This window comes from Mauremys reevesii, linkage group 22 (assembly GCF_016161935.1).
Source record: "Mauremys reevesii isolate NIE-2019 linkage group 22, ASM1616193v1, whole genome shotgun sequence".
Taxonomy (NCBI): Eukaryota; Metazoa; Chordata; order Testudines; family Geoemydidae; genus Mauremys; species Mauremys reevesii.
The window spans coordinates 837,066-862,271 of NC_052644.1; the positions used below are offsets into that span (position 1 = coordinate 837,066).

Below are 25,206 nucleotides of genomic sequence, written 5' to 3' on the forward strand. Positions count from 1 at the left end.
GTTCAGTGTTGATATCAATCGGCTGCGTGCGTGTTCCCTCTGTGTGCTGCCCCGGCTCTGCAGATCACTGACACAGCAACCCCCGAGAGAACCCCCAGTGACCACAGACTCTAGTAAGGTACGAAGGCACCTGGCCAGGTTTAAATTGTCAAAGAGACACACAGTCTCCAGCTCCCTGGCATAGAAGTCCAAGGTGCTGCTGAGGTGCAGCAAGCTAGTACTTATGTGCTCCCTGACGATGGACTCGGCTCAGTCAGGGGTGGGACTTTCCACTGCCCCCTCGGCTGGACAAAGACACCCACTCAGAGGTGCAGCTCAGGTGTGTGAATGAAGGATGCGTGGATAATTAAATCAACCTCCAGCATCAGCCCCTCCTGATAACACCAAGGGCTGAAGATGCAGACAACAGCCCTGACAAAGTGAGAAGAGTCCACCCCAAAGGAAAAGAACAAAGGTGCAATCGAAACAAGATCAAAGCCAGGTCCAAGGCTGAAAGTCACGTCTGCGATTGACAGGTGATCAATCACCCAGTTCCCAGAGGCGGCAGGACACAGCAAGACCCATAGACTCTTGTTCAAACTAAAGCCTACAAAAAGGCTGGGTGAGATGGGAGACTTTGGGTAACGTTCTGCTGCCAACATCAAAGGTCATCGGTGCGCGCCCAACAGAGACCCAGCCCTTCCTCATGCCCGGCTTCCCTGGCCAGTTAGCCACCACGAGCTGCGAACCCAAGCAGCGAAATCAAGCTACGGACTCAAGCTACGTTCAGGACTGGTCACTATCCAGCAGCTGCAGAACATTTGGGGGGGGGGGGGCGGAATATATAGGTATTAGGTATTAGCTATTGGTCATAAATCAAATTGTGTTGTCATAATAAACGTGGCATATTGCCTTGTCCCCTGAAAAGAGCCTGCGTAGTTTTATCAGCAGAACAGCGGCACAGAGCTAAGCAAGCACTCACCATGTGTGCCCAGACCCCGCAGGCTGCGTCCGTGCTGCAGGCGATTTTCCCAAGCGCCAACGGGCAGCGAAGGCTGAGGTTTTATAATGCCGCGAACAGGAAGCTCCAGGGCTCTGCAGGCGAATTGCCTAGTTCAGCCCTTAGGAGCAGGGAGAGGGGTCAGAGGTGGGCTCAGGCCTGTCTGCTCCGATGTGGAACCAAGAATGGAGAGGAGAGTAAGCAGAATCCTGATTCTGACTTGGTGGTAGGAACTGATTATGTCCCTGTAAACAGAGTCCAGCCTCTCAGATGGCGGGAGTGGTGGATCTAAAAGCACGAATGCAAGAGGGTGTCTGTGTAGATGCTCAAAGCCCAGAGGGGCTGCAGTTGGTGGACCCTCCCCAGCCAGCCAAGGGATTCTTTAAGCAGGGAGGTTCAGATCTCAACCCCCTAGGAGAAAGGTGAGGGGGAAAGTACCCGAGCCTGCTGATGGGAAGAATGAGTCAACTCTAAGAAGGGAAATGAAATTTTGCGGTACGCACAGTGATGAGAATTTGAAAACTAGTGTTGGTGTTGATGCAAATTACCTGTCTGACAAGGGAGGGGGAAGATTTGCCTATAGTTCTTGGCACAGAAGATACAGCAGGTCGGAGCTTATAGGGATATTTTCAAGAACTCCTGGCAAGATCACAAAAGGTCCAATCTACTTTTGACCTAGTCAAATATTACCACGGGTTTGTAAAGGGATTCAGTAACATTGTTATTTCCATGATAAACCTTGCCAAAAATAGCCTCTTCTAGTCAAACCTGATTTTGATAAACCATTGCTGTTATGCACTGATAATGTTGCTGTTAAACTGAAAAGTGTAATAATCCTTGTGACGTTGCAGTCTATATTATTTTATGAAAATATGCTAATGAGTGTGAATATAATTTGTAACTGGAATATGCTTCATGCAAAAGGTCTCTTGTATGGTATCATTACAAAGCTTATAATCTACTGAGTGTGTTCATCCTATTTGTATGAATGTATCACTCTTGTACCTGAAACTAGGAATATGAAATATAACTCTGAGGCCTATTGTAATTATGCAAAGGGTGGGCAATTAATGGTGGCTTGGAATCTTGATGGCTCCCATTGACTAGGACAATTGACTGTCGGTGGCTCTGTTTCCCTGTAAGTCTTCCTGGATCCATGTGTGCTGGCCGGTAAGTCTTGCAGTGACATGTGATCATATCACTTGAACTGGAATCCATCTTTAACCTGGTGCTTTTCCAGTTAGGAGGGGCGGGAACCCAGAGAGGGACAAAGGATTCCCACCTTGTGCAAAAGATCTATAAGGGGGTGGAACAGAACAAAGGGGGAGCCATCACGAGACATCCTCTAGCTCCCACCTGAGCTGGAACAAGGCCTGTCCCAGGGGAAAGGGTTGGGCCCAGACTAGGAAGGCGTCCAGTCTGCCACATCTCTGAGGGCAAGATTGTATCTGTATTCCGTTTTCTTACTGTATTAGGCTTAGACTTGGGTGTTTTATTTTATTTTGCTTGGTAATTCACTTTGTTCTGTCTGTTACTTGGAACCACTTAAATCCTACTTTCTGTATTTAATAAAATCACTTTTTACTTATTAATTAACCCCTAGTCTGTATTAATACCTGGGGGGGGGGAGGCAAACAGCTGTGTATATCTCTCTACCAGTATAAGCTTTATACAGGGTAAAATGGATTTATTTGGGGTTTGGACCCCATTGGGAGTTGGGTATCTGGGTGCTGGAGGCAGGAGCACGTCTTACGCTGTTTTCAGTTAACTCTGCAGCTTGTGGGTCACGCGGTTCAGACCTGGGTCTGTATTGCAGCAGGCTGGCGTGTCTGGCTCGAACAAGGCAGGGTGCTGGAGTCCCAGGCTGGCAGGGAAACAGGCTCCGAGGTAGTCTAGGCACGTCAGGTGGCAGTCCCCATAGGGTTTCTGTGACCCAACCCGTCACAATACTGAATGAAAAATTCCTGTGATGCCTCCAGCGGTGCCTAGGGACACCCCTTTCTGCATCAATTTTGTGTGTGGGGTGTGACACTGTTTGGAATATGGGAGACTGGAGGGTATCTGCTGACAGCCAGTCGGGATGCAACAACTCCCACAGATGGGAATGGGCTAAAGTGACACGGTCTCTCCCTCACCTTGCAACCCCCCCTGCTCCCTGCAACCCCCCTGCTCACCCCAGTCCTCACCCTGCAACCCCCGCCCCGCTCCCTGAACCCCTCTGCTCTCTGCAACCCCCACACCTCACCCTGCTCCCTGCAACCCCCCCGGCTCTCTGCAACCCCCCCACTCCCTGCAACCCCACCCCACCCCTGCTCCCTGCAACCCCTCCCACTCCCTGTAACCCCCACCCCTCACCCTGCTCTCTGCAACCCCTCCCACTCCCTGCAACCCCCTGCTCACCCCAGTCCTCACCCTGCAACCCCTGCCCCGCTCCCTGAACCCCTCTGCTCTCTGCAACCCCCACCCCCTGCTCTCTGCAACACCCCACTCCCTGCAACCCCACCCCTCACCCTGCTCCCTGAAACACCCCGCTCCCTGCAACCCCACCCCTCACCCTGCTCTCTGCAACCCTCCCACTCCCTGCAACCCCCTGCTCACCCTGCTCTCTGCAACTCCTCCCACTCCCTGCAACCCCTGCTCACCCTGCTCTCTGCAACCCTCCCACTCCCTGCAACCCCTGCTCACCCCAGTCCTCACCCTGCAACCCCGCCCGCTCCTGAACCCCTCTGCTCTCTGCAACCCCACCCCTCACCCTGCTCCCTGCAACCCCACCCTTTCTGCAACCCCCACTCCCTGCAACCCCACCCCACCCCTGCTCCCTGCAACCCCACCCTTTCTGCAACCCCCCACTCCCTGCAACCCCACCCCACCCCTGCTCCCTGCAACCCTCCCACTCCCTGCAACCCCGCCCCACTCCCTGAACCCCTCTGCTCTCTGCAACCCCACCCTCACCCTGCTCCCTGCAACCCCCGCTCCCTGCAACCCCACCCCTCACCCTGCTCCCTGCAACCCCACTCCCTGCAACCCCCACCCTCACCTGCTCCCTGCAACCCCCTGCTCCCTGCAACCCCACCCCACCCCCCTCGATGGGTAGGTTTGTGGTGAGGCGGGACAGAGGCGGGGGCAGGAGCAGTGCCTGGTTTATTGGACAGACAGACAGACAGACAGACAGCGAGAAGGATACAGGATTTGCTGAGCCCCCAAGGCCCTGGGAGCCTGAGTCCATTATGGCCTTGACACCCACCAGCCCAGGCTCCTGGCGCCAGCACACGGTGCCTTGGGGGGCTGGGGGGGCCTATGCTGCTAGGTTAGCCTGGTGCCCTCCGCCCCTGGCACCGGGCAGCCCCCGCCCACGCGGCCCCCCCCGGCCCTGGAGAAGTGGCGGCTCCCCCGGGCCCGTCCTTGGTCACCTCCTGAGGCTGTTCGGCCTTTTCGGCCCCCCCCCCCCCGGAAGCAGGGTGGGACCTGCCCCCCGCCCGCTCTGCGCTTTGGGGCTTTCACCGTCCGGGGGGGTCCCGCTGCGCGCCCCGAGCGATGCCTGGGGAGCCCTTCACGCCCAGGCCGCGGGCCCCGGCTCCGTGCTGGGCTCATCCCTCCTGGCCCGGCTCGGTCCCACGCGGGGAGCCCCCAGGGGCGGCTCCATCCTCCGGCGCCTCAGTGGCTCCCGTCGCGGCCTCTCCAGCCCGTGCGCCCCGCGGGGCCCTGCCGCCCGCTCCGCTCCTCCGCCGGGGGCCGCCGGCCGCCGCCCAGGGCCCCCTCGGCCGCCGCCTCCCGCTGCCCCGGCCCCGGGCCGCTGTGGTTGCAGAGCCGCGGGGCCCGCGGGCCGGGCTCGGTGCCGTTCTCCGCGCCGGGGCCCCGCGGCGCCCACACCAGCCCGTAGTAAATCACCAGCAGCAGCGCGGCCAGCGAGACGCAGAGGAAATAGGCGCAGACGGTGGCGACTCGCAGCCAGCGCGGGGGGGCCCGGCCGCCCCCCAGCAGCAGCTTCCCGCCCCCCCGCGGCCGATCGCCGGCGTCGCTGGGGGCACCGGCTGCCCGGGCCCCTCGCCCTCCCGCTGCTTCATGCCGGCTGCGCCCGGGGCGCACGGGGGAGGCTGGCACGGCCCTGGGCGCACGGGGGAGGCTGGCACGGCCCGGGGCGCTCAGGAACCTCCTGTCCGGCCCGGTCTGGGCAGCCTCGCCTCGCCTCTCCCCCCGCCCCCTCCTGTGCCAGACCCGCCCCCGCGCTGTGCCAGCCTCTCGGCCCCAGACTGCCCCCTCCCTCCGCCCTGCCGGCTCAGCACCCCACCCGGTCCGCCCCCGCCCCCTCCCCTTCATGCTGGGAGGGGGGGTCCTCAGGGCTTGAGCCTACACCCCCCCCCCGCCCACACACACACGGCTAGTCTCAGGCGGGGGGGGGGCATTTCCTATTCTCAGCCTTCAAGGGATCTGCCTCCCCCCAGCCTGGCTGCCGGGAAAAGAAGTGGGGAGACACCGATGCAGCCCCCAGGACTAGGAAGCACCCGCTGAGCTCTGGGGGCTGCAAGGACCCTCTGCCACACACCCCTCCTGGCACAGGTACCCCTCCACCCCCGCACAGGGAGCTTGGGCTGGAGAAGAGAGCGCTGCCCCCTCCCATTCCCCGCTCTGTGGCGCCTGGAGACCCTCACCCCCAATCCCATCCCTGACCAGTCAGCGCCTGCCACCCGCAGTTTCGCCCCTTCCAGCCCCAATCCCACGCTGGGCAGACTCCACACGGGTGCACAGTCCCCTTGGCTGGGGAGTTCCACACACGCCAGGCCCCAGGGACCCCACTGGTCCCACCAATCCTCCCTGGAGAGTCCCAGCAGCAGCAGGGGGGCTGCACGGCATGGGGCAGGGAGTGACTCGGGGCCTGGTGTAGGCGCAGGGCCTGGCCCCATAGCACCTACCACAGCACAGCCGTGGCCTCCCCCTCGCCAGGCCTCACCAGCAGGCAGCGGCTGGGGGCTGCAGGGCTCTGCCTGTCACACCAGTCAATCCCGTTCACAGCTCGGGAGCGAAGGCACAGGGAGAAGGGACTGGCCCAAGGCCCTCCAGCAGCGCTGTGGCAGAGGTGGGAACAGAACCCAGCTCTCCTGCCTCCCAGCTCAGTGCAGTCACCCCGTCACCGCACGGCTCTGTGCATTAGTGCCAAGGCCAAGATGTCGTCAGGGGTATGTTTGGTCAAAGTCCTGGATGGGTCACAGGGTGGTGAATTTTTATTTATTACCTGTGACCAAAAATGCCTGTCTAAATCTCTACTTCTGGAGCCCTGCTGCTCCAGTGCTGGGGGTTGACTGCCCCCCAGCTTCTGCTCCCAGGACTGCTCTCCGGACGCCCCTGGGGCCACTGCCCCAGCACTCCCTGAGGCTTCCCCCAGGACTGCTGCCCAGAGCGTCCTTAGCAGAGGCTGGTGAGGGTGGCCCAGGACCACCGGAGCAGCTGGCTCCAGGTCCCTCCAGAAGCAGCCGGTGTGGCTGGCGGTGGGGCACCTGAGTAGCTGGCCCTGAAGTCAGCCACACCAGCTGCTGCAGAAGTCACAGCCTTAATTATTGCAAGGAACGCTCCAGCCTGCACCCGTTTGAGAGACACGTCTGGGGGCAGAAGAGCGGCTTGCAGAGAGGTATCTACACCTGACGCTCTGGCCTTGTGGTCTTAACGAAGCCAGATTTCCTCCCCGCGTCTGCTGGCTTCTGCGTCGGATTTCTAACACCTCCCTGTCCCCCCTACAGCTAAGAAACACGCTGGCTCCATGGATTAACGGGCAGGGTGGGGCTAGGTGGTGCCCGCAGCATGGGCAGGGATTGCATTAGCCTCCGAGAGGCTGTGCTGTGTCCATGCCACAGGCCAAGGGCTCACTGCAGGTTTGCTCTGGCACAGGAGGCTTCCTCAGAGCAGCCAGACCGGGTCAGACCAAAGGTCCATCTAGCCCAGGATCCTGTCCTCTGACAGTGGCCAGTGCCAGGCGCCCCAGAGGGAATGAACAGAACAGGGAATCACCCAGTGACCCATCCCCTGTCGCCCATTCCCAGCTTCCGGCAAAAAGAGGCCAGGGACACCATTCCTGCCCATCCTGGCTAATAGTCATTGATGGACCTGTCCTTCGTGAATGTATCTAGTTCATTTTGAACCCTGTTATGGTCTTGGCCTTCACAACATCCCCTGGCAGGGAGTTCCACAGGTTGACTGTGCGTTGTGTGAAGAAATAGACTTTATAGACTGTAGGACCGGAAGGGACCTCGAGAGGTCATCGAGTCCAGTCCCCTGCCGTCATGGCAGGACCAAATACTGTCTAGACCATCCCGGATAGACATTTATCTAACCTACCCTTAAATATCCCCAGTGATGGAGATTCCACAACCTCCCTGGGCAATTTATTCCAGTGTTTAACCACCCTGACAGTTAGGAAGTTTTTCCTAATGTCCAACCTAAACCTCCCTTTTGTTCTATCCTTAGAGGCGAAGGTGAACAAGTTTTCTCCCTCCTCCTTAGGACACCCCTTTAGATACCTGAAAACTGCTCTCATGTCCCCGCTCAGTCTTCGCTTTTCCAAACTAAACAAACCCAGTTCTGTCAGCCTCCTTCCTAGGTCATGTTCTCTAGACCTTTAATCATTCTTGTTGCTCTTCTCTGGACCTTCCTTTGGTTTGTTTTAAACCTGCTGCCTGTTAATTTCATTGGGTGACCCCTAGTCCTTGTGTGATGAGAAGGAATAAACACTTGTTTACTTTCTCCACTCCAGTCATGATTTGATAGACCTCTAGCATATCCCACCCCACCCCGCCTGTCTCTTTTCCAAGCTCAACAGTCCCAGTCTTATTAATCTCTCCTCATATGGAAGCCGTTCCATTCCCCTAATCATTGTTGTTGCCCTTTTCGGAACCTTTTCCAATCTCACTAGATCTTTTTTGAGATGAGGTGTAGCAGATCCGCGCCTCTTGCTGGTCAGTCTGGGAATTAGCTTCCCAGCCTTGGAGCGCCTCCTGCTGGCCGCTGTCTCGCCTGCCTCAGGCCCCATGTCCCTCCCAGACCCCAGCACCCCTGCCCCTTGGGGTGCTGCCCACAGTTCTGTGAGGTCCCATTTGTAGCTTCCAGGGAACCACAATCCTGCCCCTTGGACAAAGAGCGACTGCTCTGTGTCACCAGCAGCCGAGCGCTGAGCACCTGGTGCACAGACCAGCTGTGCTGACTGCAGGAGCAGCCAGCCCCAGGGAGCCCAGCACCTACAGAGCCCCGAAAGCACCCACGAGCCAAACGGGGCTGGGGAGGTTTGGCTCTGTCAGAAGGGAGCGAGGGCCAGCTCTGCGCCCAGCCAGCTGAGCTCTTCTGGTCCCCACTGTGGGGGCTAGATTAAACCTATTAACTGATTTGAAACTGGGTTTAGCACCGAGGTTTGGCCGGTGGGCAGCTGCCCACCCATGTTACCGCAGTGATCCTGCTGGTTCCACCAATCCAGCTACATTTACCCAGCGCCCATCACCGCTGGGACCCTACCGGGCTTTACACAGAGAGCACCCACTGTAGTGCAGCCATCTCTGGGGTGGAAGCCGAAACAGCACACAGCAACGCTGCACCAATGGTTGAGGTGGAGCCACAGCTGCTTTAAATGTTCTGGGGGAGGGTGGCTTAGGACAGGGGATTAATTAGCAAGGCTGGAATGTGGCCAGGGCCCTGGGTTTAACAGGTACAGAAAGCACCAGCTGCCCAGATTTCTGTCTCACAGGGACGGCCCTGATGGCTAAGCCCAGAGGGATTCCACAGGGAGCACGTGCCCGAGTGAAGGGGCACCTGTAAGGTTGCCCATCCCCATGGCAGCGCCCAGGAGCACAGGCTGCGCCGGTAAGAGATTTGTCAAGTCACATGCCCCCACCCCTTTAAGCTGCAGTCTCAGAGCCGAACTGTGCACACAACACCCGCGCTGCCACCCCATCCCCTCCCCGCCAGGAGGAGCCCGACGCAGCCAGGCCCCGCGGCTTTGTGAAGGTTTTATTGTAAGAAAGTCAGGTACACGGGCATTGCTTTTACATGATCGAAAGCGGCCGGACAGCAGGGGAGACCTGGGCAGGACAACCAAGCATCCCAGGGCAGCACCGGGGAGTGAAAACACCTCTAACCCCAAGCTCCTCCCCCCCCAAGCGAGTGGGTGGGGGAGTTCTACCCCCTGTGGAAAGGATTCACAGACTGCACAGCAGTGGGTGGAATCGGCTGCCTGGGAGCGCAGACCAGGAGGACAGGGACACATCCAGCCGGCCCGCAAACAGCCCCTTGCAATGGTTACAGCTGAGAAGAGGCGAAGCATGGCTGGCTCCAGCCCTCCCTGCACAGGAGACCTTGGCTAGCCGTGCTTGGACAGGGCTAGCTGTGGTCCCTGGACTTCGGAGCTAGCAGTGCAGGGCGAGCCAGGGGCAGCCGCATGCACCAGGGGCCCTGGCTCAAATAGTCTTTACACGGGGATTTAGGTCACTCCTTAATCCCATTAGGGGGACACACAATCTAGCCATGGGCCCTCCTGGACTCCAGCAGGGGAGGTTAATTGTGGACAGACGCACGTGGGATCCCAGACATCTTGCGCCGCTTGCTGGAACGACCTCCTCGCCCTGCTGCTCGGTGTCATGCAATTCCCACCAGAATAAACCCTCCAGGCCACCCACCCACCCACACCCCTGCACCCCCAGGCTGGGACCCCGGGGAGGTTAACCCAGACAACATCCACACAGCTGAGCCTCAAAGCACGTCCTGCCCGCACGGCTCTACCAATCTGTGCATGTCATGGAGGGAGCTGCCTGGCCTTTGCCGCAGCAGCCTCACGGGGGTGGCTCTGGGGCGTCACGGCTCTCCCTGATCCTGTCAAACGAAGAGAGAACGTGCCGTGAGTTCCAATCCTGGCCACGGATTGTGTCGCTGCAGCTGACAGAGACACGTCACCCCACATCCCAGCAGGCAGCGCCGACCCGCACCTCTGCTGCACTCCTGCCCCCAGCTCCTGCGGGGCCCTGAGCGGGGATCAGGGTCCCGCTGCACGGGCGGCTAGCAGAGAGCTCCCAGCTGGGGGGCCCAGCAGCTAAAGCCACTCAACCGCTCGCCCCTCGGTGACCCAGCAGGAGCTGCTGCTTTGCCACGTCCTCAGGCCAGACCCCGCCCGATCCTGCTCCACACCACCCCGCTGCCAGCAAGCTCAGGCCCTAGGTTAGCTGCCCCCTGGGATGCACAAAGGGGCCTGTCTCGCCCTCGCTTGGCACAGCCACACGCGGCAGCCCCGAGCCAGGCAGCGGCCGGTTTCCCTGTTAGGGATCTGCCTATCCCCGTCGCAGAGCCCGGCGCGCCAGGCGGGTCAGTCCGCAGCCGGAGTGCCCCTGCCAGCGGGGCCGCCAAGCAGCAGGGGGCAGAGGGAAGGGCGAGTCCCACTAGCGGCCGGCGGGCAAGGCCGAGCTCTTACGGAAACACACCTGCTCGACGTCCGTGATTTGCACCGCGCCCGGCGCCGGCTCCGCCTCCAGCTGGCTCGGGGTCTCTGCGGCTGCTGGGGAGGGGAGGGAGGGAGCATCAGCACCCGGGGGCTGTGGGCAAACCCCCCCGCCCCCGCCCAGCCGCACATGGCTCCCTCCCGGCTGGGGGTGAGCACCCCAGGCACCGAGCCTGGCACGCAGCCCCGCCAGCCCTGCCATGGCTCCCCGGAGGCCAAAGGGGAGCCTCCCCCCCCCACACACACACACACCCCAGGGGGTTCCAAGCAAGTCCCTGGCTCTTGCCCCCCCCCCAACCCCCATCCACGCTCAGCACAGACCCTGCCCACCCCCAGCACCTTGCGTTGCAGGGACCCCCGGCTCCTCAGGCCTCTCTGTGCCGCCAGGGGCTGCTAGCGCCATCAATCTCCCCGCCGGCTCCTCCTGCCGTGCGGCCTCGGCCGTGCGCCGCCCGCCTGGCTCTGCAGCTGGGGGGAGATTGGGAGCCCTTATTTCCTGGGGTGATACCCCCCCGGTGCTCCCGCCCTCTGGGACCGCACCCCAAGCCCCACACCAGGGCCCTCTCCACTGCCCAAACGGGGCACACGCCCCAAGCCAGACCAGCCGGATACCTGCCCCCCCACAGGCTCTCCTCCCCTCCCACCGGCAGAGCCCGGCCAGTGCCCCTTACCTGCCGTCTCTCCAGGGGGCCCTGCCCGCTGTGCCTGGGGGGGGCTGTCCCCCACACTGCCCCGGGGCGAGTTCAGCTCCATCTCCTCGCCCCAGTCTGAGACAGGCTGGTAGCCCTCCGCTGGGGAGAAGGGGCTGAGGGCTTTGCCCTGTCCTCCATGGGCTCCTGGCGGCGGCATGTCCAGCTTGGGGGCTGGGCCCCGCCCAACCTTCAGGGCCCGCGGGGCTTTCGGGGACTCCACCGGGGGTGCTGCCTCCTCCTCCTCGCCCGACGAGCTGAGGTGGCCTTCATCCTCCTCCTCCTCCTCACTGACATCCTCCCACTGGTCCTCATCCTCGTCGGGAGGCTGCCGGGGCTCGGGGGGCAGCTGGGTGGCCAGCCCCTCCGCCTGCTGGCACAAGGCAGGGCTGTTCAGACAGCGGGACCGGGCCTGATCCTGCCTGGGTGAGTTCCCGGGAAAGGATGGGGGGCGGGGCTGTAGGGGAGTGGGGAGACATGGGGCAGAGCTACGTGTGGAGAGGACCCCGCCCCCTTACCTGCGGCTCCTCGTGGTGGGGGTCGGGCTCCTCCACCACCGGCCCCTCGTCCTTCTCCTCCCACCGGTTGTCGTGCATGCTGGGTGGGGGAGGAACAGGCGTCAGGAGGGCCCAACCCAGCCAGACCCCATTCGGCACCCGCCCCACCCAGCGCGGCAGAGCCCAGCCCAGACACACCAACCAGCCCAGGGGAAACAGGTGCAGTGAGAGCCCCACTCCCCTTCGTCACGCAGGGAGTTAGTGGCTTAAATAGGACTAGAACCCAGGAGTCCTGGCTCCCGGCCCCCAACACCGCCCAGTGCTCTGACTTACCAGATCCCACTCCCTCCGCCCAGAGCCAGGAACAGAACCCAGGAGTCCTGGCTCCCGGCCCCCAACACCGCCCAGTGCTCTGACTTACCAGATCCCACTCCCTCCGCCCAGAGCCAGGAACGGAACCCAGGAGTCCTGGGTCGCGGGCCCAAACACCGCACAGTGATCTGACTTACCAGAGCCCACTCCTCCGCCCAGAGCCAGGAACGGAACCCAGGAGTCCCCAACACCGCCCAGTGCTCTGACTTACCAGATCCCACTCCTCCGCCCAGAGCCAGGAACTGAACCCAGGAGTCCTGGCTCCCAACACCGCCCAGTGCTCTGACTTACCAGATCCCACTCCCTCCGCCCAGAGCCAGGAACGGAACCCAGGAGTCCTGGCTCCCGGCCCCCAACACCGCCCAGTGCTCTGACTTACCAGATCCCACTCCCTCCGCCCAGAGCCAGGAACGGAACCCAGGAGTCCTGGCTCCCGGCCCCCAACACCGCCCAGTGCTCTGACTTACCAGATCCCACTCCCTCCGCCCAGAGCCAGGAACAGAACCCAGGAGTCCTGGCTCCCGGCCCCCAACACCGCCCAGTGCTCTGACTTACCAGATCCCACTCCCGCCACCCAGAGCCAGGAACAGAACCCAGGAGTCCTGGCTCCCGGCCCCCAACACCGCCCAGTGCTCTGACTTACCAGATCCCACTCCCGCCGCCCAGAGCCAGGAACGGAACCCAGGAGTCCTGGCTCCCAGCCCCCAACACCGCCCAGTGCTCTGACTTACCAGATCCCACTCCCGCCGCCCAGAGCCAGGAACGGAACCCAGGAGTCCTGGCTCCCGGCCAACACCGCCCAGTGCTCTGACTTCCAGAGCCAGGAACGGAACCCAGGAGTCCTGGCTCCCGGCCCAACACCGCCCAGTGCTCTGACCTCCGCCCAGAGCCAGGAACAGAACCCAGGAGTCCTGGCTCCCAGCCCCAACACCGCCCAGTGCTCTGACTTACCAGATCTCCGCCCAGAGCCAGGAACGGAACCCAGGAGTCCTGGCACACCGCCCAGTGCTCTGACTTACCAGATCCCACCAGAGCCAGGAACGGAACCCAGGAGTCCTGGCTCCCGGCCCAACACCGCCCAGTGCTCTGACTTACCAGATCCCACCCAGAGCCAGGAACGGAACCCAGGAGTCCTGGCTCACCGCCCAGTGCTCTGACTTACCAGATCCCACTCCCGCCACCCAGAGCCAGGAACAGAACCCAGGAGTCCTGGCTCCCGGCCCCCAACACCGCCCAGTGCTCTGACTTACCAGATCCCACTCCCTCCGCCCAGAGCCAGGAACGGAACCCAGGAGTCCTGGCTCCCGGCCCCCAACACCGCCCAGTGCTCTGACTTACCAGATCCCACTCCCTCCGCCCAGAGCCAGGAACGGAACCCAGGAGTCCTGGCTCCCGGCCCCAACCCCGCCCCGTGCGCTGACTTACCAGATCCCACTCCTCCGCCCAGAGCCAGGAACGGAACCCAGGAGTCCTGGCTCCCAGCCCCCAACACCGCCCAGTGCTCTGACTTACCAGATCCCACTCCCTCCGCCCAGAGCCAGGAACGGAACCCAGGAGTCCTGGCTCCCGGCCCCCAACACCGCCCCGTGCTCTGACGTACCAGATCCCACTCCTCCGCCCAGAGCCAGGAACAGAACCCAGGAGTCCTGGCTCGGCCCCAACACCGCCCAGTGCTCTGACTTACCAGATCCCACTCCCTCCGCCCAGAGCCAGGAACGGAACCCAGGAGTCCTGGCTCCCGGCCCAACACCGCCCAGTGCTCTGACCCAGAGCCAGGAACGGAACCCAGGAGTCCGGCCCTTGGCCCCCAACACCGCCCAGTGCTCTGACCTACCAGATCCCACTCCCTCCGCCCAGAGCCAGGAACGGAACCCAGGAGTCCTGGCTCCCGGCCCCCAACACCGCCCAGTGCTCTGACTTACCAGATCCCACTCCCTCCGCCCAGAGCCAGGAACGGAACCCAGGAGTCCGGCCCTTGGCCCCCAACACCGCCCAGTGCTCTGACCTACCAGATCCCACTCCCTCCGCCCAGAGCCAGGAACCGGACCCCGGAGGCCTGGCTCACACCGCCCAGTGCTCTGACTTACCAGATCCCACTCCCGCCACCCAGAGCCAGGAACGGAACCCAGGAGTCCTGGCTCCCGGCCCCCAACACCGCCCAGTGCTCTGACTTACCAGATCCCACTCCCGCCGCCCAGAGCCAGGAACGGAACCCAGGAGTCCTGGCTCCCGGCCCCCAACACCGCCCAGTGCTCTGACTTACCAGATCCCACTCCCTCCGCCCAGAGCCAGGAACGGAACCCAGGAGTCCTAGCTCCAACACCGCCCAGTGCTCTGACTTACCAGATCCCACTCCCGCCACCCAGAGCCAGGAACGGAACCCAGGAGTCCTGGCTACACCGCCCAGTGCTCTGACTTACCAGATCCCACTCCCGCCACCCAGAGCCAGGAACGGAACCCAGGAGTCCTGGCTCCAACACCGCCCAGTGCTCTGACTTACCAGATCCGTGCTCTGACTTACCAGATCCCACTCAGGAGTCCTGGCTCCCCCCCCCCACCGCCCAGTGCTCTGACTTACCAGATCCCACTCCTCCGCCCAGAGCCACCAGGAGTCCTAGCTCCCCCAACACCGCCCAGTGCTCTGACTTACCAGATCCCACTCCCGCCACCCAGAGCCAGGAACAGAACCCAGGAGTCCTGGCTCCCGGCCCAACACCGCCCAGTGCTCTGACTTACCAGATCCCACTCCTCCGCCCAGAGCCAGGAACAGAACCCAGGAGTCCTGGCTCCCGGCCCAACACCGCCCAGTGCTCTGACCAGGAGTCCTGGCTCCCGCCCCAACACCGCCCAGTGCTCTGACCTACCAGATCCCACTCCCTCCGCCCAGAGCCAGGAACAGAACCCAGGAGTCCTGGCTCGGCCCAACACCGCCCAGTGCTCTGACTTACCAGATCCCACTCCTCCGCCCCAGAGCCAGGAACGGAACCCAGGAGTCCTGGCCCAGTGCTCTGACTTACCAGATCCCACTCCTCCGCCCAGAGCCAGGAACGGAACCCAGGAGTCCTGGCTCCGCCCAACACCGCCCAGTGCTCTGACCTCCGCCCAGAGCCACCAACACCGGCCAGTGCTCTGACCTACCAGATCCCACTCCCTCCGCCCAGAGCCAGGAACGGAACCCAGGAGTCCTGGCTCCCGGCCCCCAACACCGCCCAGTGCTCTGACTTACCAGATCCCACTCCCTCCGCCCAGAGCCAGGAACAGAACCCAGGAGTCCTGGCTCCCGGCCCCCAACACCGCCCAGTGCTCTGACTTACCAGATCCCACTCCCGCCGCCCAGAGCCAGGAACGGAACCCAGGAGTCCTGGCTCCCAGCCCCCAACACCGCCCAGTGCTCTGACTTACCAGATCCCACTCCCTCCGCCCAGAGCCAGGAACGGAACCCAGGAGTCCTGGCTCCCGGCCCCCAACACCGCCCAGTGCTCTGACTTACCAGATCCCACTCCCTCCGCCCAGAGCCAGGAACGGAACCCAGGAGTCCTGGCTCCCGGCCCCCAACACCGCCCAGTGCTCTGACTTACCAGATCCCACTCCCGCCGCCCAGAGCCAGGAACGGAACCCAGGAGTCCTGGCTCCCAGCCCCCAACACCGCCCAGTGCTCTGACTTACCAGATCCCACTCCCGCCGCCCAGAGCCAGGAACGGAACCCAGGAGTCCGGCCCTCGGCCCTCACACAGCAAGGCAAGGGAGGACTCACCTGTAGGGCTTGGCGGGCACGGGTCGGCCCTGGCCCTTCCTCCTGCGCTCGGCCCGGTGCTCGGACAGGAACTCCCCAAAGGTGGGCGGCCTGGGGGGGCGCTTGTTCTCGTCTGAGAGGAGAGGGCAGCAGGGAGTTAACAGTCGGGGGGCAGGGGAGCTCACAGCAGGGCTGCCCCGTCCCCTCCCCATGGCTGTGGGGAAGGCAGGCCAGGGCCGGACGACGCTTCCCAGGAGCAGAGGCCTCCGGATCACCCCAGGGTCTGTCCTTGCCGGGGTTACAATTCCAGTCCAACCCGTGGAGAGGCAGCAGTCTGCCCGGGGGCACAGAAACAGACTTCCCCCCACAGGGTACTGCCCCCAGGGTGCAGCATCCCCCAGCCACCCACTACCCCCATACTGTCCAGCAGGGACCCCCCCGCTTCCTTGCGCCTGGGGCGGGGGCTGTCCCACATGGACCCCCAAGACAGACATCCTCCCCTAGGACCCTCCGCCAGGGCGTCGGTATCCCCCCACCTGTGGGGACAGGCAATGGCAGAGGGAGCCCCCCCCGTCTCCACTGGGCCCTGGCGCTGCCAGGGTCACTTACCACGCCTGGCGCCCGGGTCCGGTCCCGGCACCGTGCCACTGCCCTCCTTAAACCTGAAAGACGCATGCTGGTTAGTGTAGCCACGGGCGACACCCCTGAGCTGGGTGTGAGCCCAGAGACACCCCTGCCCCCCACTGACCAGCCCCCAACCCTGCTCCTCAGGCCGGGCCCCTATCTGCCCCGACCCCCCCACCGCCCCGCCTAGCGACCCAGCTCAGGCCCCAAGAACCAGCGCAGCCCCGGGGCCTCCCCCCTCCGCCCCGGGAATCCCACGCTCCGCCGCCCTCCTACATGGTGTCCGTCTTCTCGGCGTCCCACTCCCGGCACCACTGGCCCGTGGGCTTGCGGTGCCGCGCCAGCCGCTCCTGGTCTATCTGCTCCCGCTCCTTCTTCCAGCGCACGTACTCGGCCCGCTCCCGGCCCGTCATGGACAGCGTCATGTCCAGCGGCCCCCCACTCTTGGGGCCTGGCCGGCGGCCCTGCGGGGAGGGGAGAGAGACACACGGCTCATAGCCAGGAACAGGCGTCTCACAGGGCCCTGGAGCGGGACCCCCACCCCGCCCCACACACTCCCACTCAGGCACAGCGCCTGCCCTGAGGGGTCCCAGCCCCACCGGCTGGCCACGGTAGGAGGGGCAGGGGGCTGGGATACACCCCCCCACACACGCCACCTCCCTCAGACACCCACCCAAGGCCCTCCCCGGCTCCCCCTTCCCGGGGTACGTACCGGGGCGTGCCACTCCTTCTCCATGCCTGTCTTGACCTTGTCGAAGTCAGGCCCCCCCCAGTTGCGGACGTGCCGCCGGCTCCCCTCCTTGCGGTCGGCCTCTTGGAAGGAGCCGCTGCGCCGCGGGTCATCCAGGAAATTCCGCACTGGGTTCTTCTCCTGCAGCCCGTCCTGCAGAGAGGCAGGGTCAGCCCGGAGCCACGGCTCCCCCACCGTCTCACCCAGCCCCACTGCAGGGAGGGCGCTGTGGTGCAGACAGCTCGGCACAGGGGGCCCAGAGGCCCTGGGGAGAGGGGGGAACCCACCTTCTCCCCGCACCTCCCAGCAATGGGAGCAAAACGGGGGGCGGGGGAAGAGACGGGTTTTCCGAGCTGGCCACGTACCGGGAGACTTTGGCAAACCAGGAAAGTGCTTGAAACCAGGACGGCTCATTGTTAAAGGCGGCCTGGTCAGCAAGCTGTAAATTGGCCATTCAGCAAACTCAGCTAGGCCAAGGCAGGAGGGGAGGGAGTTTTGGGTGCCACAGAAAGGGCAGCTTGACCCCACGCCCTGCCTGATAAGAATTGCGTTGGAGTTGCTGATCTGCCCCAGGAATGTCTATCGGGGTCTCAAGGCTGCAGACTCTGGAAACCCCCCCACCCAGTCACTCAATAATCAGGAGGAGCCTGTTACTGTGTCACTGTATTACTAGTGTATAAATAAGGGGGGAAAGCTGGAGATGGGGGGACTCTTCAGGACTGGTCTCTGCCTCGGGATGCATCTTGTGCTCCCCAGCGGCGGTTGGGCTGCGCTGTGCCACTCGAGAGCCGCACTCCGCTCGGTAACTATCGGGGTTGGGGGGGTGTTACTAACCTGTTGCAGACGTGTGTCAGTGCTCGAGACTACTCAAGTTTAGCTTTAAGTGAAAGCACTCGTGTGTTGTCCTGTCTGTGCCAGCCACCTATCGGTGGGACGGCCGTGTCTCCCCTGGTTTATTTCCTGACACCTCCTCGCACAGAGTGAAAGTTACCAAGAGCTTTGGGTTGAAAGAACCCTGGGTAACAGCCCCCCCACTCACCCGCTGGTTCCGCTCATACTCCGCAATCTTCTCCATTTCCTCGTTCATCTTCTCGATGTTCTGCCGCCTTCGCTCCTCCCACTCCTGGTGTGGGAAGGGGAAGAGTGAGGGGGCACAGCAGGTCCAGGGGACACCGGCACCACCCGGGGGGGGACGACCCACATCCCATTCCCTGCCCCGCCCCCAGCCAGCCAATGCCCTGGGGCTAGATCGGAGCCAGCACCCCCTAGCGCAGAAAGGCCCCAGGGTTATGAGGAATAGTCAGCACGGATCAGTCACGCCAAACCAAACCTAATTTCCTTCTACGGCAGAGCATTACTGACCGAGCGGACGAGGAGACGTATCCTGACTTCAGGAGGTTTCTGGCACAGTCCCATGGGACATTTTCATAAGCAAAGCAGGGAAACGTGGCCTAGAGAACGTTACTCTAAGACGGGTGCCTGGCTGGCTGAAGATGGCACTCAGCGAGGAGTTATCAGTGGGGCGCTGTCAAACCGGGAGGGCAGATCCAGGGGGGTCACGCGGGGGCCAGTCCTGGGACCGGTACCAGTCAATATTGTCCTTAGTGACGTGGATAACAGAGTCTGCTCATCAGGTCTGTGTACGATGCCCGGGAGGAGGGGCTGCCGGGACCAACTGGAGAACTGGTCGGGATTCAGCCAGGTGAAGGACTTGGGACGCGGGCGCTGGGCAGGATGAAGCGCTCAGCTCCAAACCAGGGAATGACTTCCCAACGCTCGGGGCAGAGACAGGCTTCCCCGGGCGGCTGGGAGACCGGGCCGGACAAACCCCCGTCGGGCCTGGCCTGGGTTTCCTTGGCCTGGCTTGGCGCCAGGCGCTGGACACGATGACCTCTCGATGGCCCTTCCAGCCCGGCATTGCTACGATCCCATGATCTCCACCCGCCACCCGAGCCAGCCAACGCCCCCCAGAGACCCCCCATGTCCCACTCTGCAATCCGCCCCCCAGGGAGAGCCCTGCTACGAGCCTTCACCCCCTGCCCCCGCAGAAAGCAACAGGCGACACCAGCACTAGTGCAGCGAGCGTGAACGCGCGTGCAAGGCCCTATCGCTGAGCTAGGCCCAGCCTGGCAAACTGCCCACAAGACGTGACGCACCTTGGATTTCCTGTCAGGGCCTCCGTCTCCTGCCCCCGGGACCGCGCCGGCCCCTCCTCGGCCCCGCGGCCTGCGCCCTCTCCCGCCCGGAGACGGCCCATCCCCTCCGGCGCCTCCTGCCCCTTCCCAGCCCGGCAGGTCTGGCTGCTCCGCCCGCGGCGACCGGCTGGAGGGGTACGGTCCGACCCGCCCTGCACCCCGGGGGGGTGGGCCACGGCCAGCCTTGGGCGCGCCGGGGGACCTGCTGCCGCTGACCACGCGCTTCTCCTGGGGCAGGGGAGAGAAGCAGAGAGTGAGGCACCAGGGCCAGGCCTCAGCTGCTCCCCCGCAGCCCCCCACCGGAGCTGTGCCCCCCTTATCACCGTACCCTCAGCTCCCCAACAGCCATGCCCGCCCCCGCCCCCTCCCTACAGCTGCTGCCCCTGATGGCGTCCCCACCCTGCTCCCCTCCACAGCAGCTGTGCCGCCACTGCTGCCCCCACCGGTTTACCCACCCCACTCTATCAATGGCTACCGTCCCCACAGCAGCCATGCCACCCCCACTTATCAGTGCTCCTCTACCTTGCCCCCCCATGCACTTGGTGGCTGCCCCGTCCCTCTCACCCCCATCCCGCCAGCCCCAGCGCTCACCCCGGGGGACAGCGAGACCTGGACAGTGATGGAGACGTCCTTGTCCGCCCGCTTCCTCTCGGGCTCACCCTCGGAGTGGCGCGGCCGGCGCGAGCCCGTCACCGCGATGCCTTCCTGCTCGGCCTTCTTCCGATCCTCTTCGATCTCCTGCGGGGAGCGGCAGGGACGTGACGGGGCTCCCGGGCCGAGCAGGGGACGCGGGGCCCAGCTGGGCTGGTACCTCCCCACCCCCCGACCTTGATCCCCAGAGCAGAAAGGGATGGGGGGCTGGCACCGTAGGGGAGGGGTCGGCAGCGTGATGGGGGGCTGGCACCGTAGGGGAGGGGTCGGTGGTGGGATGGAGGGAGCTGGCACTGGGAGAGGGGGCTGGCACCAGGATAGGGGGGCTGGCACTGTAAGGGAGGGGTTCGGTGGTGGGATGGGAGGGCGGGCAATGCAGGGGAGGGGTCGGCAGTGGGATGGGGGCTGGCACTGTAAGGGAGGGTCGGTGGTGGGATGGGGGCTGGCACCGAGGGGAGGGTCAGCAGTGTGATGGGGCTGGCACCGGGATGGGGTCAGTGGTGGGATGGGGGCTGGCACTGGGATGGGGGCTGGCACTGGGATGGGGGTCAGCAGTGGGATAGGGGCTGGCACCGTGGGGAGGGGTCGGTGGTGGGATGGGGCTGGCACCGGGATGGGGGCCTGGCATTGCCAGGAGGGGTCAGCAGTGGGATAGGGGCTGGCACCGTAGGGGAGGGTCGGTGGTGGGATGGGGGCTGGCATTGCAGGAGGGGTCAGCAGTGTGATGGGGGCTGGCACTGGGATGGGGGTCGGTGGTGGGATGGGGGCTGGCACTGTAAGGGAGGGTTCGGTGGTGGGATGGGGGCTGGCATTGCCAGGAGGGGTCAGCAGTGTGATGGGGCTGGCACTGGGATGGGGGTCGGTGGTGGGATGGGGGGGCTGGCACCGTAGGGGAGGGGTCGGTGGTGGGATGGGGGCTGGCACTGGGATGGGGTCAGTGGTGGGATGGGGGCTGGCACTGTAAGGGAGGGATCGGTGGTGGGATGGGGGCTGGCACCGGGATGGGGGCTGGCATTGCCAGGAGGGGTCAGCAGTGGGATAGGGGCTGGCACCGTAGGGGAGGTCGGTGGTGGGATGGGGGCTGGCACCGGGATGGGGCTGGCATTGCCAGGAGGGGTCAGCAGTGGGATAGGGGCTGGCACCGTGGGGAGGGTCGGTGGTGGGATGGGGCTGGCACCGTGGGGAGGGTCGGTGGTGGGATGGGGGCGGGCACCGTCGGGGAGGGGTCGGGGATGGGAGGTCACTGGGGCTTTCCTACTGGCCAGCCCTTTCTGGGGCACCAGCCCGAACCCCCGCAGCCCCCCGGGGCCGGCACCGGCCCGGCTCCCACCTGGTAGCGCTTGATGAGCGCCTGGTTCTTCTTGCGCAGCGCCTCGATGCGCTTGTCCAGCTCCGCGTCCTTCTCCTCCTTCGACTTCAGGTCCAGCGTGGCCGACTGGGGAGAGAGCGGGGAGAGCTGGGGGGCCCCACGGGCCGAGCCAGGGCAGGGGCTGCCCCACACGTCCCCCCCACCACCCCCAGAGGGGCTCGGCTGGAGCCCGACGCCTGGCACCTCGGGGGCTGACACGGGCTGGGAAGGGTCCCCCCAACTCTGCGGTGGGTCAGAGCAACGGGGGGACCCGATTGTGGGGAACCCCTGATCTGCCAGCAGCACCGTGAGCCCAGAGCTCCTGCTCCACCCCCACTTTTCCAGGGCACCCCAACCCGAGGGGGCGGCCGGAGCCAGAGCTGTGACTGCAGCCCCCCCGCAGACTCACCATCTCCGGGGCCGAGCCGGGCCGGGCCGGGCCGCTCTGCTGTGAAAGACACCAGGGGTCAGTCCGGGGCCTGGCCCCTCCCGTGTGGGGCAGGGCCAGGCCGTGACCCCCACGGCACCGAGCTGGGGGCGCCCCGGGCACGCAAAGCGCCATGGGCGGAAAGAGAGACCGACGGGGGGAGACCCCCAGCGCCCCCAGCAGCCCCACAGCACAGTCCCCCTAACCCCCCACCTCCCCACCCCCGCCCCACCTCCCAGCCCCCAACCCCACCCCAGCCCCACCTCCCAACCCCCCAGCCCCCAGCCCAGTCCCCAACCCCACCCCAGCCCCACCTCCCAGCCCCCAACCCCACCTCCCAGCACCCCACCCCAGCCCCACCTCCCAGCCCCCAACCCCACACAGCCCCAACCCCTCAACTCCCCATCCCAGCCCCACCCCAGCCCCACAGCCCCCAGCCCCACAGCCCAGTCCCCTAACCCCAACCCTCCCCACCCCAGCCCCACCCCCAACCCCCAGCCCCTCACCTCCACCCCAGTCCCCTCCCAGCCTCCAACCCCATAGCCCCCAACCCCTCAACTCCCCCATCCCAGCCCCACCCCAGCCCCACAGCACGGCCCCCCACCCCAGCCCCACCTCCCAACCCCAGCCCAGCCCCACAGCACAGCCCCCAACCCCTCAATTCCCCGCCCCACCTCCCAACAGCCCCCAACCCCCGCCCTACCTGTCCCCGCTGCTCCCCCTGCCGCGCTCCTCCCACCGCACCACGTGGCTGGGCCCCACATCCGCTTCCTTGGCCCTGGGGGGGGGCCTTAAAAGGGCCACGACATCCTGTCAGTCTGTGGGCCCCCCGCGATTGGCGGGTCTGAGCCACGCCCCCACACGAGCCACGCCCCCAATCAGGGTTAGCGCTGCGCGGCCCCGGGGCTGATGCTTAGGGGTGACCCCCCCACACACCCCCGGGGCGACCCCCCCATCCCCCCCGGGGCCAGCCTCAGTCGGGGGCTGGGCCCAGGGTGGTGCTAACTCGGGGTTACCCAGCACCCCCAGCCAGAGACAGGGGCCTCTCTGTCCGTCCGTCCCTCCGTCTGTCTGTCCCTCCATCCGTCCATCCCTCCGTCCGTCCGTCCCTCTGTCTGTCCATCCATCCCTCTGTCCATCCATCCACCTGTCCCTCCATCCCTCCCTCCATCTGTCTGTCCCTCTGTCGGTCTGTCCATCCCTCTGTCTGTCCATCCATCCACCTTTCCCTCCATCCCTCCCTCCCTCCGTCTGTCCCTCTGTCCCTCCCTCCATCCATCCATCCCTCAATCTATCTGTCCCTCCATCCGTCCGTCCATCCCTCCCTCCATCCATCCACCTGTCCCTCCATCCCTCCCTCCATCCGTCTGTCCCTCTGTCGGTCTGTCCCTCCCTCAATCTATCTGTCCCTCCATCCATCCGTCCGTCCCTCTGTCTGTCCATCCATCCATCCATCCCTCCATCCATCTGTCCCTCCATCCATCCACCTGTCCCTCCCTCCATCCATCCCTCAATCTATCTGTCCCTCCATCCATCCGTCCATCCCTCTGTCTGTCCATCCGTCCATCCATCTGTCCCTCCATCCACCTTTCCCTCCCTCCTCCCTCCATCCGTCTGTCCCTCTGTCCCTCCCTCCATCCATCCATCCCTCAATCTATCTGTCCCTCCATCCATCCCTCTGTCTGTCCATCCATCCCTCCATCTGTCTGTCCCTCTGTCGGTCTGTTCCTCCCTCAATCTATCTGTCCCTCCATCCATCCGTTCGTCCCTCTGTCTGTCCATCCATCCCTCCCTCCATCCATCTGTCCCTCCATCCATCCATCTGTCCCTCCATCTGTCCCTCCATCTGTCCATCCATCCATCCATCCATCCCTCTGTCGGTCTGTCCCTCCATCCATCTGTCCATCCCTCCATCCATCCGTCCATCTGTCCCTCCCTCCCTCCATCCATCCCTCAATCTATCTGTCCAGCCATCCCTCCATCTGTCTGTCTGTCCCTCCATCTCTCCATCCATCCGTCCATTCCTCCGTCTGTCTGTCCCCCCATCCGTCCATCTGTCCCTCTGTCCCGCCATCCATCTATCCATCCGTCCATCCTTCCATTCCTCTGTCTGTCCCTCAATCTATCTGTCCAGCCATCCCTCTGTCCAGCCATCCATTCCTCCGTCTGTCCCTCTATCTGTCCATCTGTCCCTCCATCCTTCTATCCATCCAGCTGTCCAGCCATCCCTCCCTCCCTCCAGCCATCTGTCCATCCTTCTGTCCATCCCTCCATCTGTCTGTCCATCCATCTGTCCATCCCTCCATAGAATCGTAGGACTGGAAGGAACCTCGCGAGGTCTCTAGTCCAGTCCCCTGCACTCACAGCAGGACCAAGTATGATCTAGACCATCCCTGGCAGGTGTGTGTCCAACCTGCTCTTAACAATCCCCAGTGATGGAGACTCCCCAACCTCCCTGGGCAATTTATTCCAGTGTTTAACCACCCTGACAGTTGGGAAGTTTTTCCTAATGTCCAACCTAACCCTCCCTTGCTGCAGTTTAAGCCCATTGCTTCTGTCCTGTCCTCAGAGGTTAACGAGAACAATTTTTCTCCCTCCTCCTTGTAACAACCTTTTATGTATTTGAAAACTGTTCTCACCTCCCCTCTCAGTCCTCTCCAGACTAACAAACCCGGTGTTCTCAATCTCCCCCCGCAGGTCATGTTCTCTAGACCTTTCACCGTTCGTGCTGCTCTTCCCTGGACTGTCTCCCGTTCATCCACATCCTTTCTGCAATGTGGCGCCCAGACTGGACACAACCCTCCAGCTGAGGCCTCGTCAGCGCGGAGCAGAGCGGCAGAATCGCTGCTCGGGTCTGGCTGGCAACACTCCTGCTAATACAGCCCTGCCGGCTCCTCCTGCGCCCGCTAGATGGAGCCCGTGGGCCGCGGCTGGGAGAGCGAAGGCGGCCGGGGGCTGGCGGGAGGCTGCAGCAGGGAGGGATGCGGGATGCTCCAGCTGAGAGCAGGTCTGAGCAGCGTCCCGGAGAAGTGCCAGGGCCCAGGCCCAGCTCAGTGCTCGGGTGGGAGCCCGGCAGCAGCGCGCTCGGCCCTAAAGGGGCATCTGGGGTTAAATAGTGAAAAGGGGCCCCCAAAAGGAACAAGTGCTGGGCTTTACCCCAACCCCACCAGCCCTGCTGGTGCCCCTCACTCCCAACCCGCAGCCCCTGCTGCCCCAGCCCTGGGCTCCCCGCCCCACACAGCTCTGCCAGTGCCCCTCAATCCCAACCCGCAGCCCCTGCTGCCCCAGCCCTGGGCTCCCCGCCCCACACAGCTCTGCCAGTGCCCCTCACTCCCGACCCGCAGCCCCTGCTGCCCCAGCCCTGGGCTCCCCGCCCCACACAGCTCTGCCAGTGCCCCTCACTCCCGACCCGCAGCCCCTGCTGCCCCAGCCCTGGGCTCCCCGCCCCACACAGCTCTGCCGGTGCCCCTCACTCCCCACCCGCAGCCCCGGCAGCCC

At 63.8% G+C, this 25,206-nt stretch overlaps 2 protein-coding genes across 6 annotated transcripts; both read right to left on the reverse strand.

Moving 5' to 3' along the window:
• Positions 1-4,108: 4,108 nt before the first annotated feature.
• On the reverse strand, positions 4,109-9,544 carry INAFM1 (InaF motif containing 1). Its single transcript, XM_039510869.1, has 3 exons — positions 9,529-9,544; positions 5,890-5,989; positions 4,109-5,183 (listed from the first exon to the last, which is right to left on the reverse strand). The coding sequence occupies exons 1-3, from the start codon at positions 9,542-9,544 to the stop codon at positions 4,634-4,636; spliced, it is 666 nt and encodes a 221-aa protein (XP_039366803.1). The 3' UTR covers positions 4,109-4,633.
• Positions 8,951-22,483, reverse strand: CCDC9 (coiled-coil domain containing 9). 5 transcript variants are annotated; one of them, XM_039511082.1, is made up of 15 exons: positions 22,412-22,483; positions 21,691-21,726; positions 21,264-21,368; positions 19,874-20,020; positions 19,244-19,510; positions 18,127-18,210; positions 17,070-17,240; positions 16,634-16,821; positions 16,343-16,395; positions 15,755-15,866; positions 11,650-11,728; positions 11,114-11,504; positions 10,782-10,910; positions 10,426-10,499; positions 8,951-9,823 (listed from the first exon to the last, which is right to left on the reverse strand). In XM_039511082.1, exons 2-15 carry the CDS (start codon positions 21,691-21,693, stop codon positions 9,806-9,808), a joined length of 1,821 nt encoding a protein of 606 aa, XP_039367016.1. In that variant the 5' UTR covers positions 21,694-21,726; positions 22,412-22,483; the 3' UTR covers positions 8,951-9,805. The 5 variants fall into 5 exon arrangements, with proteins under 5 accessions (XP_039367016.1, XP_039367015.1, XP_039367013.1 ...); XM_039511081.1 differs by having other exon boundaries at positions 21,691-21,729; XM_039511079.1 differs by lacking the exon at positions 22,412-22,483 and having other exon boundaries at positions 11,114-11,501; positions 21,691-21,894.
• Between the last annotated feature and the right edge of the window lie 2,723 nt (positions 22,484-25,206).